The 15,945-nt window shown below is 42.3% G+C and overlaps 1 protein-coding gene across 3 annotated transcripts in view; it reads left to right on the top strand.

Annotated features, from left to right (window-relative positions):
• Window positions 1–14,792, top strand: part of P4HA1 (prolyl 4-hydroxylase subunit alpha 1) — a 720,153-nt gene extending 705,361 nt beyond the window's left edge. The window contains exons 14-15 of one of the 3 annotated variants that reach the window (XM_069610530.1): window positions 1,005–1,101; window positions 11,348–14,792. In XM_069610530.1, coding sequence (XP_069466631.1) covers window positions 1,005–1,101; window positions 11,348–11,415 — 165 coding nt within the window. In that variant the 3' untranslated portion in view covers window positions 11,416–14,792. The remainder of the gene's footprint in view (window positions 1–1,004; window positions 1,102–11,347) is intronic. The other 2 variants (XM_069610531.1, XM_069610532.1) reach the window with 2 other exon arrangements.
• Window positions 14,793–15,945: the final 1,153 nt, after the last annotated feature.

Genomic DNA, 15,945 nt, shown 5'->3' with positions numbered 1-15,945 from the left:
AATTTTCATATTATACGTATTGCTGGACAGGGGCTCATCTCTAGGAATGTTGATCTCACATTTCAGGGCAGCATGGTCACTCCATTCATTAGGGATGACTGTCATGTCCTCCACCTGTAGTTGGATCTTAGGGCACACAAATATATAATCCAACGTACTATAAGAGCTACCATTTGACCATGTATGATGACCAGGATGATCACTAGTTCTCCCGTTTAGCATTTCCATATCACAGGACTCAAATAGATATTCCTGTGCTCCACCCTCGAGGTCTTTTTCAGTGTGATCAATGGCTCCCTTCTCTTTTAATTTAGGATTCTGAGATTTACCCCCATGCCCAGTAATATGGCCGTTAAAGTCACCAACAACTATTATCCCTGTTACCAGATATGATCAACCCATTTGCCAATAGGTCATGGAGAGAATCTTGCAATTGCTCGCTTTGCACCGCACCCCAGGTGGATTATACAGGCTCACAAGTAGAAATGATCCCTTGGAACTCTTATTGTGAAAGATCACTTCTACTGCAATCGTATTGCTTTCAATCTTAGAATTGATCTGCCTCGAGCCCAAAGTATTAGCCAGAATGACAGACATGTTATATGTTGAGTACTAAATTCCGGATGTCTATAGTGTAATAGTTGTAGCCTCTACCCTATGTCAACCCAGCATTCATCTCCTAAACGTCTTAACCCTATACGGTCTTAAAAGATTTGTTTACTTTTTAGAGCCTTGTGTGTGCTTATCAAAAATGAAAACGTGACTTAAGAGCTGCAGCCACAAATACTGGGGAAAAAGCTTTCTGGTGCTTAGGAATGTTTTTATATTTGGACCGCTTCAAAAGGACGTTTCTTTTGTTCAGTGAAGAGTATAGTAAATCTGTGAACCCTATGCATGCTATCAACGGATAGCAAGTGGTATATAAATGCATCATTGGCTTTTATCTGACCCATTTCCTATTTTGGTGCGTCCTCTTATGTCATTTTTTTATTTTCTTTAAACAGGGCACAGCTGTCTTTTGGTATAATCTCTTTGCAAGCGGTGAAGGTGATTACAGTACACGACACGCTGCATGCCCGGTGTTAGTTGGGAACAAATGGGGTAAGTATTGTTGGCTCGCAGCAGTTTTTCAAATATTTTCTATAATAAACTTCCAGTTCAAATATGTTTAATCACCTGGCATGGCATGGTACAGTGGCTAGGGGTATGGTAATGATTGTGCTGCCCTCAATTTGACTTTGCTAAAATGTGTGGAGGGACATGCTCGAAAATATTTGGACCATTCTAACCCAGAAAACCAGTGTCCTTTCTGAAGTAGGAGTCTTTGGTGTTCCTATACAGGACACAATTTGCTTTGTCATAGATGGCCTCACAAACACACAATCTCTGAAGACCGTTTTTCAGTGATTGTGTGTTTGTGAGGCCATCTATGACTAAGCAAATTGTGTCCTGTATAGACAGTTTTTGTTTGAAATGATTGAATAGGGGCTCACTATGGGCCGTCTCATCTCCCCTGGGTGGTTCCAGGGGAGATGAGGTCCCCCTAAATCCCAAGTTGGTCACTAGAGACAATAAGTGACTGGCTGGTTGTGATGGCCTAAAGTCAAATGCTTGGTTCCTTTCCCACTGGGACGTCCAGGTGGCGCCTAACCGGGTTTCCCCAAAATGTGAACGTTTTAAGAATGGGTGCCTCCCAGTCACACAGGTCTCACTCGGTCTTCCTTGCATTCGCTTGTACTCCTCACAATGATGTTTTACCCTTCTGCTCCTTTGTCCTTACACGCTACTCCTTGCTCTTCCTCGCACTCCTTTCCTCCCCTCACTATTTTTTGTCCCTCTGATGGTACTACTGTTCCGCTGTCTACTACTAAACTCTCCCCACAGTCTCCTTTCACTCTCCTAGTCACTATCCCATTCTTTCTCATTCACCTGCTCTTTTGTCTGTTCGTTTCAATCGCTCACCTTGCACACACTTTCTCCCACCTTTCAGTACCTCGCATTGCACACACTTTAAGTAATCCTCCTTCACATTCCTCTACACCATCCTTCCTCTGCTTGGTCTTTTGGTCCTCCTTCTCCTCTTCCTCCTACCTTGACCTCACCCAAACACCCCACACTGCCAGGGCTTCCAAATCCCCTTTAATGCCCTCTTCCTCCCCTTCCATTGGTTCTCTTCCCTCAGTAGGTTCCCCGGGCCAAGCACTGGCTTCCTCCGGGACTGGGTTCAAAGTGTACAAGCAGATATAATGGGCTTTAGGCTTAATCCCTTTTTGTATGTGGGTCTGCTAGTGTTTGGAAATGGCAGCACGCTCAAAAGCATAGTCAATTTCAGAGTTCGTAGGTTTGTTTCCGCTCAACAAAAGCAGCTCGCTTAAGATGTAGTCAGTCCCAGAGTTTGTATCAAGAATACATGACGCGTCTGTTTTGCCAATTTGATATGTGGTCCATTCCGCAGTCCTGCTCAAGGCATGTTCAATGTCCATGTCCGTGTCTCGATTTACAGTTTGATGTGCAGATTGCTCCATCGTCTGTCAGTTCCTTGCTTTCTCCCTTCAGTTGATGGGTTGCTCCTTCCTCCACCACATGGCTTCTTGGCAGTGTATTCCTATGTGATGAGCAGAAAAACTGTCCAGTATTATGCATAAAAGGTATGGGGCAAGAAAAGGTGGTGCTTGGGTCACTTAGACACGCACAGGTAAAAGGGACAGAATGGGGCTCAGAGGACTGGCTCTGAGGAAACCCTGTGGTGGGTCCCAGAGCGGAGTCCGCATCCTGTCTTCAAAGGGTCAGGTCCTTGACCCTGTCTCACCTTAAAGTGCCTTATTAAAATGTACATTTATCACTGCAGATAAAACAATCCCTTCTCCTGCTGCTAGTCAATGTAGGAAACAATTTAAGAAAATGTTAATCTTCTGATTTTGAATACTTTAATTTTGAAAGCCACTTAAAAAAAACGTGAATATTTAGTCACATTTTATTAGAATTATTAAAACAATGTAAAAACATGCAAACATTCCCTTAAACAATGCTTTCTACTTTTTGGAATTCTTAAACATTTAAGTTCAGTGAAAACCACAATTATTACAATGAATACATAAGATATACCTAGCTTGTATCAAACTTAAGTACGTAGCTCTGTACCTTTTCAGTTTTTGGCTCATATCTAAGGTATAGTGTCTATTAGATATAGACTGAAATAGAGTTCACAACCACGTTTCCTCATTTTCCTCTTTTAGTTCAATAATTGATTTGTCAATTTTATAAAACAATTTAGCGCATACATGCAATTACCAATGGGCATACCAAACCGGACTCGAAAAGGTTGGCTAATACATCATCGCCTCTTTCAGCTCCACCTGATAAAGAAGGGCGTAAATTGGAAGCAATGGGCCGGAAGATGCTAGGCAGAATCATATGCAGTACCCTTTGGGAACACCACATACAATTAAGACTACAAGTGAAAGTACAATTTCACCTTTGGTACAAGCCTGTGCTACACAGTAAAGTGGTAGCAATGGCTGAGCAGCCAGACTTATCTCAAGAATAAAGTGAGCAGTATTAGAAGTTACACAAAGGACAACAATTACTATGATTCAAGCAAACACTGATTCAAGGTTTCTGAGTAAAAGAATATACATTTATTTACACCATCAGTTATAAAACAGTTCACTATTATAAACCAGCAGAAAATCACAATCCTAACACACTACAATGACCCCCCCCCCCCCAATCAATTCTGGACAAGTTAAACTAAAAAATGAAGTGTGAGCAAAATGGCACTCCAGCAATTTAAAAGGGAGGAAAAGACAAGGTTATCCGCAATCAACAATACCAACAAGTGATGGGCAGGGCAATCTACAAAAGGCTTACTACAACTAGGATTCAAATCAATAGGCCTGGGCCGATGTTAATGGTTCAGAGTCTTTGTAGAGGATCACACAGTTCTGAGTAGTTTGCGGTTAAGTCTTTGCCAAGAGTTCAAACCGAAGTTGGTCGGAGGAAAAGTTATTTAGAAGAGAAGGACAAGCCTTCAGAGAGCCGAAAGATTTGAAACACTTTCACTGTGGTCGGACGGAATGAACGACCGGATTTGCACAATACCTTAAATGAACAAGAATGCTGTAGCTAAGGCGGTTGTCCCTGGCAGTTCCTGCAGGCTCACGATTCCTGAAGCGACTTTTGTGGTGACAAGGAAGAAGATTGGAGGGTCCTGCACTGCCCAGGAAAGAAGCCAGCAGCAGAGCAAAGCGTTGAATAAAAGGTGCACTCCTTAAAAGCACAAATGGACTCTCACTTTCCGGTTTCCTGTAGCACAGCAAATTCGACCAGGCTGAAGAGGAGGTCCAGGGGCTTTGTGAGCTGGTTGGTCCCACCAGGCTCAAGGGGAGAAGACTCCTTGCGGATCTCCTCTGTCGTCAAAGTTTCAGGCGATTCGGACCTGCAGCAGGGCTTCACTGGGTGTCCAGTAGTTGCAGAAGTTGTCTTCCTTCAGCTTCTCGTTGGCTCTCTCGATCCAGTCTGCCTTCCAAGTCCCAGAGACCTGCTTTTAAGCAGTTTCCCCCATTCACTCAGCCTGACTGTCAATCACACAGCAGGGTGGCTGTCCTAGCAGGACAGTCACCTAGCCAATCAAACTAGAGTGCGACTTGGGTCTCCAGACCCATCCCTCACATCCTGCCCACCCAGACACTCAGGCGCCTAAGGAGGGCTTCTGTGCAGAAGCCCTTCCAGAGGATGGCGAACAGAGGAACCAAACCTGGTTTGGCGCGCAGAGTAAAACACGAGAAAGACCTTTACAAAAAGAAATGGCGAATAAACCCAACCAGAACTGAATAAAAATAAGTGGTCCAGCGGCTTAGCGTTTGAGACTACCACCATAGCCTCTAACGTTACCGAGGCTATGTTCATAGCCCGCGGTAAAATAAAAAGGGTACATACCACTGCCACCAGCCAAATCTTAGAGAAAGGGGAACAAAATAATATTCCATGAGAATCAGACAAAAAGGGATAACTATTAACCCTTCCAGTACTCTATTGGAAGATAGGTTGTACTGGGTCTGTAAATTAAAAAGACTAGTAAAGTCAATGGCAACTTTACATGTTCTGGGAGACAGTAGTCAGTCCCAGAAAATGGAGTTTAAAGTGGGAAGTCTAAAAAGACAACCCTGTGGCACAGTAAAAAGATGATGCCTATGGAGTGGGTGAGACTCCATAATCCATGAGCACAAATAATGTACAACACATGTAAGAGTGGGGAAAAAAAGGCTCACACTCTTACCAGGTGAAAAAAATTTAACTCTAGAAATCCAGCAAAGCTGCTGGGGGACTCAACAGGTAAGGGAAATTAACCATTCTGGAGATTTCTCCCTAACTGAAGGTATCAACGTCGGCCTCTCTCACCATTAGGGCTGGAAACGCTCTTGCCATGACGGCACGGCTGGACTGTGAGCTGTGGCTCTGTATGTCTGATCTGCAAGAGGAGACCAACGCAATCACATTGTATGGTGAAGCAACCTCCGACCATATGATGGACATGGCTGTTGACATAGCGGAGTCAGGCTTCAGACACATGGCCCATGGTATAGTCTTGAGGAGGCAAGCCTGGATGAAGGCTACGAAATTAAGGCCAGAGGTTCAGGCTCAGATATTAGATATGCCCTTCGATGGGCAAGACCTCTTTGGAAAAAAGATTGACGACCATCTCAAGGGTATAAAGGCTGACACTGATACGGCGCGAGCCATCAGTTCCCTTAAGGGCAAAGACAAAGATCGTAGATCCTTTCGAGGAGTGTCTTTAAAATACAGGGGTTTCAACCACCCCTCCTACAATCAAAAAACGCTGAGTAGTACCTTTCAAGACAGATACCATCAGTCAACAAGCAGGTACACCCATAGGGGTAAAAGTGGCTCTAACCACGCCAAGACCCAGAGCAAGCAAATTTGACAATCCTCCTCCTCTCTCACTACGCACCCCGGTGGGAGGGAGAATAAGCCGGTTTTACCAACTTTGGTTAGAATAACATCAGACAAGTGGGTGCTACAGGTGGTGTGCGAAGGTCATACCATCGAATTCCTGGGCCAACCTCCATTTCTTGCCCCCGTTCCACGCAAGGTGCATCATTTGAAACCGGTCATGCTGGAGGTTCACAAGCTACTCCTAAAGGCAGCTACAGAGCCGGTACCATACCAGCAAATGGGAAGAGGCTTCTACTCCCGTTTTTCGTTTTTTTTTTGTAACGAAGAAAACGGTCAGTGGCGACCTATTCTGGATTTGAGAGCTCTCAACAAGTTTATCAAGCTCATCAAATTCAAAATGACATCCCTTCAGAACGGTCTCCCATGGCTCAACCAACACGACTTCCTAGCCACCCTCGACTTGGAGGATGCTTATTTCCACATTCCCATTCCTCCTGCCCACAGACAATTCCTTAGGTTCGCCAGGGGGGAGTCACATTTCAATTTCGTGTCCAAATCAGCACCAAGAGTATTTACCAAGTGCCTGGCACCGGTGGAAGCATACCTCAGAATATTGAGAACTGAAGTCTTCCCGTATTTAGATGATTGGCTCATAAGGGCAAGCTCATTCAAACTGGCGAGCATCGCAGTGGGGAGAACAGTAAAACTCTTGAAAGAGTTAGGTTTCTTGTTAAACTAGGAGACATCCTGCCCCGTTCCCAGCAAGACTGTGCTTTTTCTGGGAGCAGAACTCAACACCCACATACCCCAGAGTAAGACCGTCAGCAGACAGAATCTACACCAACTCATCTGACTTCATAGTTGCAAAGCAACGGGACGACCACGGTCCACTCCCTCAAATCTCTTTTGGGCATGATGTCTTCATGCATAGTCCTCTTCACATGAGGCCAATCCAAGAGACCCTGGACCGCCAATGGAATCAGGCACTCTGGTAATGGGAGGATACCATACAACTATCAGCAACTTTTCAGAAGCCCCTCCGATGGTGGGGCATATCTCAAAACCTGCTACAAGGAATGCCTTTCCAAGCTCCAACTTCAACCCTTCTCAGGACGGATGCTTCACCGTTGGGCTGCGGAGCACACTTGGCAGATCTACATAGGGCACTCGGTCCACCCAAGAATCTCAATTGCACATAAATGTGCTAGAGCTCAGGACAATTTGGTGGGCGCTGAAGGCTGTCTTACCATTACTGGCAGGGCTGGCTTTGAGTGTCCAAACGGACAACACAGCCTTGATGAACTACACGAACAAGCAAGGGGGAACAAGGTCGGAGTTGTTGTCTCAAGAAGCCCAGAAGCTATGGACCTGGGCTTTACATCACAAGGTCCACATCAAGGCAGAACACCTACCCCGGGACAATGTCCTGGCAGACAAGTTAAGCAGAGATTATTCAGCATCCCAAGAATGAGAGCAGACGAGGCAGAAGCCCAGCAGATTTTTTACAGGTGGGGACATCCACAGATCAACGTTTTTGCCAACAAAAAATGTCACAGGTTCGCCTCCAGGTATCCGGAACACTTCAACGCCTTCTCAGTGGACTGGACAGGCAAGCTCCTTTATGCCTTGCCTCCGATCCCACTCATAGTGACAGTATTACGCAGACTGAAAGAACGGACCTGCTCGATGATCCTCATAGTGCCGGATTGGGCTCTCCAGGTTTGGTACCCAACCATGCATCACCCGTCTCTATGGCCTCCGATTCGCCTCAAAGTTCATCAGAGCCTCTTAATGCAAAGGGTCGGAAGGTGCTCCACCACGATCCAGCGAGCCTGTCACTGCATGCTTGGTTCCTGAGCAGCGAAAGTTAATTAACCTGAATCTTCCTGCAGAATGCTTGGACATATTCAAGGCCTCGAAGGCCCTTTCTACATGAACAACTTGCATTCGGAAATGGACTCGCTTTACCAAGTGGTGCGAAACATCTTCAGTGAATCTCCTCTCTGCTTCCATCGAACCAACACTACAGTACCTGTTGCACCTAGCGAAGCCAGGACTCTCCCTTTCATCCATCAAGGTGCATTTGTCCGCCATATCAGCATACATGACTAACCCAGGTCAGCAATCCTTGCTCACCACACCGACTATCAAAATATTCTTAAAAGGGTTCATGCGTACTTTCCCACCAACTTCTACACCAGTTCCTGCAGGGAGCCTGATCACGGTCCTAGAAGCGCTCATGAAGCCACTATATGAGCCAATTCACAGGTGTGACATAACATTTTTATCCTGGTAAGCAGTTTTCTTAGTAGCCATCACGGTAGAGACCGCATCATACTAAGGACTCATCTGAAATTCTTACCCAAGGTGCTGTCAGAAATGCTCACCGAGCGCATCGTACTCCAACCTTCTTCATGAATCACTCATCTGATGCAGAAAGATCCTTGCACTCGCTCGATGTTGCAAGGGTATCAGTCACTGTTACCAGTCTAAAGGCGATCCACTCGCCAGTCCTCCTTCAGCCCACTCCAACAGAGGGAGGGCAAATTCGGCCGCATTTCACGCTGGAGTACCATTGAAAGACCCTCTGCAGAGCCGCAACCTGGAGCACCCTGCATACTTTCGCCAAACATTACTGCCTGGCAGAAGATACCAGCAAAGAGGCAGTAGTGGGTCAAGTGGTTCTCCTCCATCTCTTTGCGTAAGGTAGGAGCAGCCTTCTTTTCCCACCATCCCTGGTAATGTAAACAGTTACTTGCTGTATAGTAAGGCGAGCAGAAGGATCTGCAGAATGTACATGAGGTATGGGCATGGCCTAACTGCTTGGTATTCTATTCAACCATCTGAATCTATGAAAGCTCCAATCCTGGAGAACTTTTAGTTACTTACCTATAACTGTATTTCTCCAGCATTGGTATCTTTCATAGATTCACATGCGCCTGCCTGTCTCCCCCGAGAGGCTGCTCCCTCTCCCAGCAGCCATCAATTCATGTAGTCTTCTACGGTTCAAAATCTGAAGATGGCTGCCTGGGGCGGAGCTTAAACCCTGCCACCTTCATTGGTTAGGGCCATAAAGGACCAAAGTGAGGTGGAGGGACTATACAAGTGACTGGCTCATAGGCCATAATGGGCAATCTACATTGTATTTCTATGGAAATAATGTATATATATTTAATTTTTTAATAATTTAAATCGGAGGATTCCCAGTCTGACGACAGGGAATATTCAAGCATCTGAATTTATATGAAAGATACCAATGCTGGAGAAATACAGTTACAGGTAAGTAACTAAAACATCTGCATGTCAGAATTTCAACATGGTTCCACACAATTGTGTGGGGAATAGTCTTCCTTGTTTTTGTTTCCGACAAGTATTAATATACAAATGACATTTTTAAGGTGCTTTTGTGGACTTTTGTTGTTACCCTACCAGGGTTTCGAAATTAAAGAAAAGGTGCTGGGTATCCCGCTTTAACTATTAACCAAGAGCTGGTACATGGCACCCCACAAATCTAACTTTAACATAAGATACAAATATATCATTTTGTCCACTGTTCATTACCCTTTAAGCTTTAGATGTCGTATAACTGTGTCCTCAATTTTATTTATAGATTGTCCCAACACCCCGAGTAAAATTCACATGGGTCTGTTTTTTTTTTGTTTTTTTGTTTTTGGTTATTTTTTTGTTGTTGCATCAGTTGGCCTGGGGAACAAAAAGAAGTTCTTCGTTTCTGTTGGTTTCAAGCTAATCCGGCTCTTGTAGGCTGTAAGCAGGAGATAAATGCCTCCCAGCTCCCCTAAATTTTGAATCCTGCCCTCCTATTTGTTTAACCACACTATTCCCTAGTTTCTATTTTGGTGTTCACAATGCACCTCCATTTTATTTAATAATTCTGGATTCTTACAGTGCAAATCTCATTTCTGTCCTTTTAGGTTCTCAAAGCACCCACTGTGCCAATAATGGTTATTAGATATGTGGTAGTGATATCATTCCATTTTATGGTGCCCTTTCTCCATTTGCATTACACACAAATTCAATGCAGAAGTTTAGGCTGCTAATTACCAACGGTTCTAAGATAAAATAGTCACTCACTTATAAACCTTGTATCACAAAAAAGTAAACTATTCTTGAATACAAAATGGAGGTATGTAGAGTTGATTTTGAAGCAATCTCTCTCAACTATACCATTCACATATATTGATGGGCACTAACTGTCTGCATCAACCAATGCCCAGACTCCTCAATCTCAACTCTAGTGATGGTTTCTATGACTGAAACCTTATCACTAGCTGTATAAGAAGAAATCCAACCCTTAATATCTCCCTACTTTGCCCGCAACTTTGATTTGTATGACTTGCTACCTCTAATCAATTGCGGCTGCATTATAGTGTACTGATGCCACCACTAGATCTGCCCTATGGATTTTTTTTCAGCAAAAACATTTAACCGACATAATATTCCAAAGACCATATTTACTGAATAGGCACTTGGAGATTACATGGATCGAACACCGACAATCTTGGAGTACGGCGTGCTGGCCTTAACTCATGGCATGGGCTTGTAATTAAAGTTCATTGAGGAATGCGACACTGCCATCTCAGTTCACGTTCTCCTGCCTCCCTTTGCCCTGCTCCTGCTGCTGCACTTTTCCTCACCCACCACCCAGCTCAACCCGACTACTTCTTTGCCACCACACTCACCCCACTCACTTTGCAACATCTCCGTCGACTCCTCCAACCCCTCAGGCCACCCTGGAAAAGGGAGAAGGGACTGAGTTATTCCTGTCTCCTTATTCCTTGCAACCATTGTGTTGTGTAATTATTTTAACTTGTGAAATAGCTGCTTTGTTTCAGAGCTTAAAAGCTATTGCATACTTGACAACATGTCTGGGCGGTAAGAGATCTATTATTCTCTGTTGGAAGCTTTCTTCACCGCCCGGTAACTAACTGTTCCAGAGACCTTGTTAACTTCCTTGGGCAGTTACTGTGTGGTGAAGCCCCCTCCCCGCGAACTTCCTCTGGTGTGCCCATGAAAACTAATCCTTATGTTAATTAGGGTTGGACTGCTGAATGCAACTACAATCAAAAAGTTTGTAAATTGAGTTAAACTGTTTTCAGCCAACCCTAGAAATTGAGATTCTGTATCATTGTGGTATACTTTAAAATGTAGATTTGCCCCAACCGGAAATATTTACAATGGCTGGGTGTACATACAGGTGGAGGAATATAGTTTTGCAAAAATCTGCTCCCTTTTTGAGATCGGAATTTGAAATTTCGACTTGTGGTCCATTCTGGGCTAGTTTTAAAATCATGTTTTTCCGATTACTTTAATGAATTGTTGATCTTTGCTTCATTTTCTTGTATGACGACCCTTAATCTCTAACACATGATTTGCTATTTATTGTAATGTTTTGCCTGTTTTCTTCTTCCAGTCTCCAATAAATGGATTCATGAACGCGGGCAGGAATTTAGACGACCGTGCAACTTGTCAGAATTGTAGCAGATCCACTTTACAACTGCCCTCTTTTGTCAACCTCTCCAAAGCTCAACTGAAAACTTCAATTGTAGTGGTATATAATGTGTAATAGACTGATGTAAACACACTCCAGTTCTGTTGTAATCTTCAACCAGGTGACCCTGTGGAAGAGAAAACGCCATTTTACACCTCTGAGCTCACTTTTAAATGTACAAGGAATAGGTTTTACAAATATGAAGACATAGTACAGGTCCAATGAAGGAATTGTAGGTATGTGATCAGACAACATTTGAACATGCTACCTGTTGTGAATTGTTGCTAGCCACTTGCTTGCAAAGTATGCATAAATGAACATCTGACAAATAATTATGCATCAAAAGCCTTTAACCTTTCATCCTATGTTGGACATGGTCAATTTAAAAACAAACTGTACGAAAAAACAAAAATATAGTGATCATTTTGTGCGTATTTGCACTTATGTTTGTGCATTTTGGTTATCACTTGAACAGGGTGAGGACTTGTACAGTTGTCAATTTGGCATTCATCTCAAAGGTTACTAAATTCTAATGTCTGCTTTTGGGATGCTGTCATTTTTATAGCAAAATACTTAGTAGTAAAGTCAGCCTTTCACATAACCGTTTATGCTGGTTAAGTACAGGCCGGCCACTTGCACGTCCTTTTTTTCGTCCTTTGAATTCTCGTCATGAAGTGGAGAAAGAACAAAATGCTGGGTACACAAAAGCAGATTGACACATTTTTAAGTTTCTACCTGACCTTTCCATAAATATGTTCAACATTAGGTTTGCCGTTCAGCAAAACTTAGACTTGAATATGCTGCTGAAGTGGACATTTGCACAGACCAGCAGCTAGTCTCACAATAATCCTATTCTTGCTTTGTTGAGTGACGGTTTCTCAAACTTTCAGGGGTCTACTTAACCCCAAAATGCTATTGTGGTTTGTACAGCAGCGTTTATGGATTTAACCTCCTTTTCATAGTGCAAATGAAAGAAAAGGCAAAGCCTGACTTGTAATCTGTCTTCCTTTGTATGCCTGCAGACAGAATGCGATTGAGAAATGGCATCTTAACTTGGCTGATGTTTTTTGCCAGATGCTCCCCTCATTCCTTGGCACCGAAAACAGCAGTGTTACTACAGTGCTGTCATACACCTATGCAGTATTTTAATTCATTAATGCCCTTTTAAATAAAATTCAAAAAATGATTCGTTTGTAGTATTAATAGTATTCAAAATAGCAGTAATTGATGTGGATATGTTGACAATTTAAGATTTGAATGAACCATGGTGCCTTGGGTTATTGAAAAGCCAAATGCAAAGCCTGGCTTGAAAGGCGAGAGTTCTCAAACTTCTCAGAGGCTTTGATAAAAACCGAAACTTTTTTCCTGTTGATTTCAAAATGTATTTTGTGGCGAAAAAAACTATTTATAATCACGTCATTGTTTATATTTGAAGTGCTTTTTACATTTTTGTATAAGTGTTAAGTGTTGCAAATGGGGAGGTTTGTCACATTTTGAGTACACTCCTAAGGAGTGAAGAGCTTCAACCAAATTGGTGCTGCTTTTACACAGGAAGTAATATTTTTCTGTTTTTTTGTATTTTTCTAAATGCAAGCTTTTGTTTTTCCTTTCAAAACATCAAGAAATAATGCTGTGCATGCCCACACATTTTTTACTATTTTCTTTAGTAATTACTCAGCAAAAACATCATTTCCATAGATACCCTTTGCTAAAAGATCCCTGATCATTGAGCATGCTAATTATATGGAACCAGACTGCCGTTTGCTCAAAGAGCAACACCACGTTCGGTAATTGTGACACACTAAACACAATGGTTTGTGTTTCCTTTGAACGCACACTTTGAGGTGGGATGCATCGGCCTTTTCGTTTCTAGAATATTAACGTTTGGTCTTCAAAATAGCTGTTTCTTCAATAGATTTTTTTCTGCCGAGACTTCCAAAGAAGAAACCCAGAAATAAGGTGTTCACGAAGATATAATCTTTTGCCACCAACTAAAGAAAATGTCATGCTAATTTGACAACAAAACCCTTTGACTGAAAAATATGCGTTTCAGTTTCAGACCTAGGATAGCCTTGGCCCCTCAGCCTCGCTTTTTAGTATTTTAGCTTTAGGGTTACAAATGAAACAAACTAGGTAGTCTAAAATGAATTTAGCACAGTAGAGATATTGTGTGTTGGCATCTACATGGCACCTAACTAATTGGGAGAGCCTCCTTACTTAACAAGTTTTGATCCTACGTAAATAAGGATATTTGCAGTTAAAGGCCACCAATAAAATAAATTAAGACCCACGCTCCCCTGATCAACCTTCTCGCCCATTAGACTGACCCAGACAGCTGTGTACGAGAGGCACGCACAAAGTGGGTTTAAATAAAGCAACATTTTTCTGACTGTTAGATATTCAGGATTTGATTATACAATGTAATCTACCACACAGATTAGTTACTTCTCTGTGCTGCTTCAAAGGTTCCTATCAAGGATAACCATGGTCTTTTCGCTGTTCAATGTTCCGTAGCGTTTTCTGTAGATATTTCATTATAGATCTGGTGGATGTAGGCAGCATTATCAAACTTCCAAGATTATACCCACTTTTTGTTCAGTGGACCATCAGCCAGAGTAAATCATGTCAAACTAGAGACAACCTTCTCTTTTCTTGAGATCCTCATCTGGATTGTAAACATTTAGCACCCTTTATAGCTGTAATGGTTTTTCTCCATTTCTACAAGACTAATGAGAATCCATGCAGGTAAAATATAAATATCCATTTTATTTGTTTATTGTACACTTTAGGTTCTGCTGCTCGTTTTAAAGTTGTTTATGATAATAGGAAATCCAAAGGGTTTGACGTTAATGGCCATTTAAATGCAGATGTTTTGATTCACTTGAGCTGAGCATCCTTGATGTATTGTCAAACACACACAAACTTGGAGATGGTGATTTTATTTTTGCCGAATGACGAGGGTCGTGTATGCAGTAAATTGCTATTTTAAACCCTTTCTTCCAAAGAATACACTTCTTTTTCTAGCAGTATCTCATAAGTGATATTACAAAACCTACTGGCATTTTGGCCAGTAACCTGCAAGATGAAGATTTTTAATGTATAATATGAGACAATCTATGTAAAGCTTGATGCTCTTATCACTGGTCTTGTTAAAACCCATTTCAAATGAAACATCAGCTCCTGTGTAAATGTGGCACTTTTATTATGTGAAATCTAAATGCCAAAACCTTTTGGCTCATAAAGTGATTGTCAGAATTACCTTTTACTGTATTTTTTCAAAACACTTTGTAATAAAAAAACTTTCTTAATGTGCAATCAGGCTTAACATTAAAACACTGCTTTTTGTAGTGAAATCCTTCCTGATGAATCATTTTGTGCGTGTCATGATTTGGGTGTGAAACTGGTTACTATCTTTCTTCCGTTTGTGTCAGTACTTTGATAGTTTTAGAACTTAGTGTTTTTCTAGGCAAAACCTCAGAGGCCCCAGAAGGTGCACAGTGCCTCTGGCTGGCTGTCTACCTCAGGAGACCTCTAGCTGTACTGCCAGTCCAGCTAAGAGTCCTACTTCTACCTTCACAGTATCTCCTGGTATCACATCAACATGCTCTGCTGGTCAAAAACCTAAATGGGATGGCCCTAAATACCCATAAAATGTCCAGCTACCACCTAATTCCCAAGATCGATCAGTACACATCTGCTAGTAGTCTCAAACTTAAAATGCAGGTGACTGTCGACTCACCTGCACTTAATTCCGAATTGCACTTACAACACACTTGTGCTCCTCTGCGATCGGCAGGACCACCTACTCGTCCCATGGAGTTCTTAATGCATCCCCATCCACACCACTGTTAAGTCACCAACGCAAGAACTGTTTTAAACCCAAAAACGCAGCCCTGTATCTTGCTTAAACTCATTTGCGCTTCACTTGTATCGCAAAATTCTGCAGGAGTAACAAAAGGCTAACTGAAGGTGTTTTTAAAACATCCTACGCCAACATAGGCAGAGTTTGCAGTGTGCACTTTACAAATTATGAAACCTCAGCGCACGCAGACTGCCAAAGGCTAAAAGGTAACTAGTGCTGTGCAAGACCATGGCCTAGCTACCCTTAAAACACAAAGCCTGTACTTATTAGTCACTATCACAACTAGATTTGTCCTCAAGCAAAGTACTTCCAAATCCTATGTACTCATGAGAAAAGTTTTGAGCTCTAACTTTCATTTGTAATAAGCTTTTAAGCGCAGGTTTTCAACTGAAGCTCTGTTCTATTTGAAAAGATGTATAAAACACGTTTTTGCAAGTTATTGGCGTTCAACAGTTTGTAATGTATTTTACAGTATACTACATACAGCATTGCCAAATTATTTTTGTATATATCCTGCAATTGATGCTCCCCATATTCCTAACTGTGAATATTTTCTCCCGGTCATTATAGACCAAAGCACATTATATTGATTAATATTAAAACCAGTTTTTAGTTGTATAAAAATAATTCTAACAGAATACGAAAAATGTGAGACTTA

The sequence above is a fragment of the Ambystoma mexicanum genome, chromosome 8, assembly GCF_040938575.1.
Source record: "Ambystoma mexicanum isolate Mex_15411 chromosome 8, UKY_AmexF1_1, whole genome shotgun sequence".
NCBI lineage: Eukaryota > Metazoa > Chordata > Amphibia > Caudata > Ambystomatidae > Ambystoma > Ambystoma mexicanum.
The sequence above is the reverse complement of the archived record's forward strand: the minus strand, read 5'-3'. Positions and strand labels throughout refer to the sequence as shown.